The sequence below is a fragment of the Aegilops tauschii genome, chromosome 1 (genome assembly GCF_002575655.3).
Source record: "Aegilops tauschii subsp. strangulata cultivar AL8/78 chromosome 1, Aet v6.0, whole genome shotgun sequence".
In the NCBI taxonomy this organism is placed as follows: Eukaryota; Viridiplantae; Streptophyta; class Magnoliopsida; order Poales; family Poaceae; genus Aegilops; species Aegilops tauschii.
In genome coordinates, this window is record NC_053035.3 from 170,521,567 (window position 1) to 170,524,431 (window position 2,865).

General features: G+C 56.7%; 1 protein-coding gene across 1 annotated transcript; it reads right to left on the reverse strand.

The window, feature by feature from the left end:
• Window positions 1-1,809: 1,809 nt before the first annotated feature.
• On the reverse strand, window positions 1,810-2,220 carry LOC109758132 (B3 domain-containing protein Os03g0212300-like). The gene has a single exon (XM_020316982.1). The coding sequence runs from the start codon at window positions 2,218-2,220 to the stop codon at window positions 1,810-1,812; it is 411 nt and encodes a 136-aa protein (XP_020172571.1).
• Window positions 2,221-2,865: the final 645 nt, after the last annotated feature.

Here is a 2,865-nt window from a genome sequence, read left to right on the forward strand (position 1 = left end):
GGAGGAAAAAGGCCTTCTGTTCGACCGTGTATGGTCGAAATGGGGTCCTGTTCATCGGGAAGGGTCTGGCATACCCCCGAACAGAGGAAACAGCCTTCTGTTCGAGTGCCTAAAGTCGAAATGGGGTGCTATTGATCGGGAGGGGTGTGGCGTACCGCAAAACACAAGAAACAGACTTGTGTTGGAGTGCCTACGGTCGAAACGGGGTCTTGTTCATCGGGAGGGGTGTGGCGTACCGCAAAACGGGACTCCACGGGCTACTGTTCATCCATCGTCTACTGCCTCGCTCCAGCCTCCACCTGCTACTCTTCACCCACCATCGACTTCCTTCAGCCTCCACCTGGTATTGTACATCCACCGTCGACTTCCTCCAGCCTCCACCAGCTACTGTTCATCCATGGGGTCCTGTTCATGCACCCTCCACTGGTCTCCCCGATCGGGGTCCTGTTCATCCAGCAGCAACGGCCTACTACTACCACGGGGTCCTGTTCATCAAACCCCCACCAGGAACTGTTCATCCAACCCGCAACAACGCTCACTGTTCATCAAGAGGCGGCAGGTTCGATCGGCTTCAGTTAGCAGCAGTAGCGAAGGAATCTCTCGATCGGGTACACTTAACAGCCAGGGATCGATCGATCGCTCGGGTTCAGTAACACGTAGCCGGTGCAATCGCTTGGGTTCAGTAGACGAATGCCTCGCTCACGTTTATTTAGATCCCAATGCCTCACACACATGCGTGTACAAGAGAAACACGCAATCCCTTCATGCATCGCTCGGCCCCGACCACCCATCGTATCCGGGAATCCCCGATATTTTCCTCACCCTCGCTTCTACCACATTTTTTTCCGTCATGGACGGCCCAAAGAATGTCATGCAGTTGCGTCTCCGGCCCGCCCAGGATGAAAAGCCCATTTTTTGTCATGATTTTTTTTCATAGAAGTAGGAGCCCACCACATCTATGATGATACGTATTTTTGTCACAATTATCGTCATAGAAGTGTCATAAGCATGACAGAAAAAATTCGTTTGGCCCAAAATGTCATGGATGTGTCATTTTTGTAGTGACGAGGGTCGGGCCATGAAGACGTAGAGCATTTTTGGCGAGCAAGGAAAAGGAGGGCGAGCCTCGTGAGGAAACGTGGGGAGGGAATACATGGTTTAAATCACGAAGGAATTAGTTGAGGTACTAAGGGCATCGATTTTTCATGTACCCCTATCGGGGCTTACATTGATCTATCACAGATAGAAGGCGGATAGAGAAGCAACTTCGAAGGAACGCGTCCTGGTGTCGCGTGAATTTCCCATGAGCCATGTCCACTTTGTGTTGAGCCTCAAAAATCTAAGTTAACTGCCCCACGCAGGCCTTTGGTAGCGTTCCCTCTCTTCGTGACCTCGTCCATTGCGGATGCCTCTTCTCTCGCGTGAGCCTCTTGTGCGTCAACGGGGGCCTCCTGAGCATCGAGCCACAGGAGCTCTTATCGGACTTTGGGCCCCTCACCTCCAGAACTTGTCCCAGGCATCGCAACCTGACATACCAGCGACGGCTGAGGCTTGCTCGGGGTTGGGTCCAAGCAATGCAGAGCGTTAAGGTGATCGTGAAGAAGAGGGCAAACCAAACGAGGCGCACCAAGATCAAACTTAATTTTGGGCCACAAAAGCGTTAAATTAAAGGCACAAGCGCCACGGTTTCTTACATGGCCCCACGGGGCCCATGTCGTTCCGATGCAGGGAAAGAGGAAAACAAACAAAAGGAAACCTCCATGCGAAGGCCACCACTCCCAGGATGTCGACTCGTGCACCGACCGTGCTCTAGTCAGAGTCCTCGTCCTCACTCTTGACGCTGGGGGAGTCGTCGCTGCTTCCGCTTCCGTCGAAGGGGTACATGTCGCCATCATTGTTGCCGGGGCTGTCGCTATCATCGCTCTCCGTGCAGCACTTTAGGCGGTAGCCGATGACCCCGAAGATCTTCATGAAGAGCGTGGCGGCCCCGTCATACTTGAAGTGGAGGATGTGCCCCTCCTTCAAGCCGCGAGCGACGGCGAACGACTTCCACCCCCGCATCAGTAATATGAAGCCGGAGGGGGTGAAGGCTGTCACCACCCAGGAAGGGCCGTTGCAGCAGCCGTCTGGCTGCAGCCACAGACCCATAGGCACGCGCTCCGCCAGCTCCTTCGTGAAGCTTTCGGGGAGCCGGAGCCAGGTGCAAGGATCGCGGTGCATGCTCACGATGAACTCATGAGCTGCATCGGCGGAGTGGCTCCACGACTGGAGCGGCGGGCGGTTGCAGCGCTCCGCCTACCCGGCCATGACCACCTCGCCCCACGCCCACGCCCGCGGGCGAAGTGTCCTCCGCGGCTATCGGAGCCAGCATAGGGCGTCAACGGAGCGCGCCCGCGTCCCCGGGGAGGAGCCCCGGGCGTGGAAGTAGTTGTGCGAGGGTGGCCCTGCCCCTCGCTAGCTCACCTCTTCCAATGTCGCCTTCCCCTTCTCGGCGGTAGAGAACCTCCTAAGGGGCGCCATGGTTGTAGTAGCAGCCGGTGGAAATGGAGAGGCGTGAGTGGAGAAGATGAGCCAAGAGGTCCGTCCCCTTGCCCCTCTATAACGTTCGATGGGGGGCAGCCCATGCCCCTTCTCCTGAAGAGGGATGCAGAGTGGAGGAAGAGCAATGATGGCACCGCTTAGCGCCCGGTCCGCTTTATGTCAGCCCGGGCAGTTGCCGAAGAGTAATGGAGGAAGTGTGGGCGTCCCGCGCCCCGTCGTACGCCACTCATCGAGCCTGGCCCTCAGGCGGTTAGGGGCTGTGGCGTTTTACCCCCTTTATTCATGGATAGAGTCGTGCGCACCATGGTCCCGGGGCCTACCATC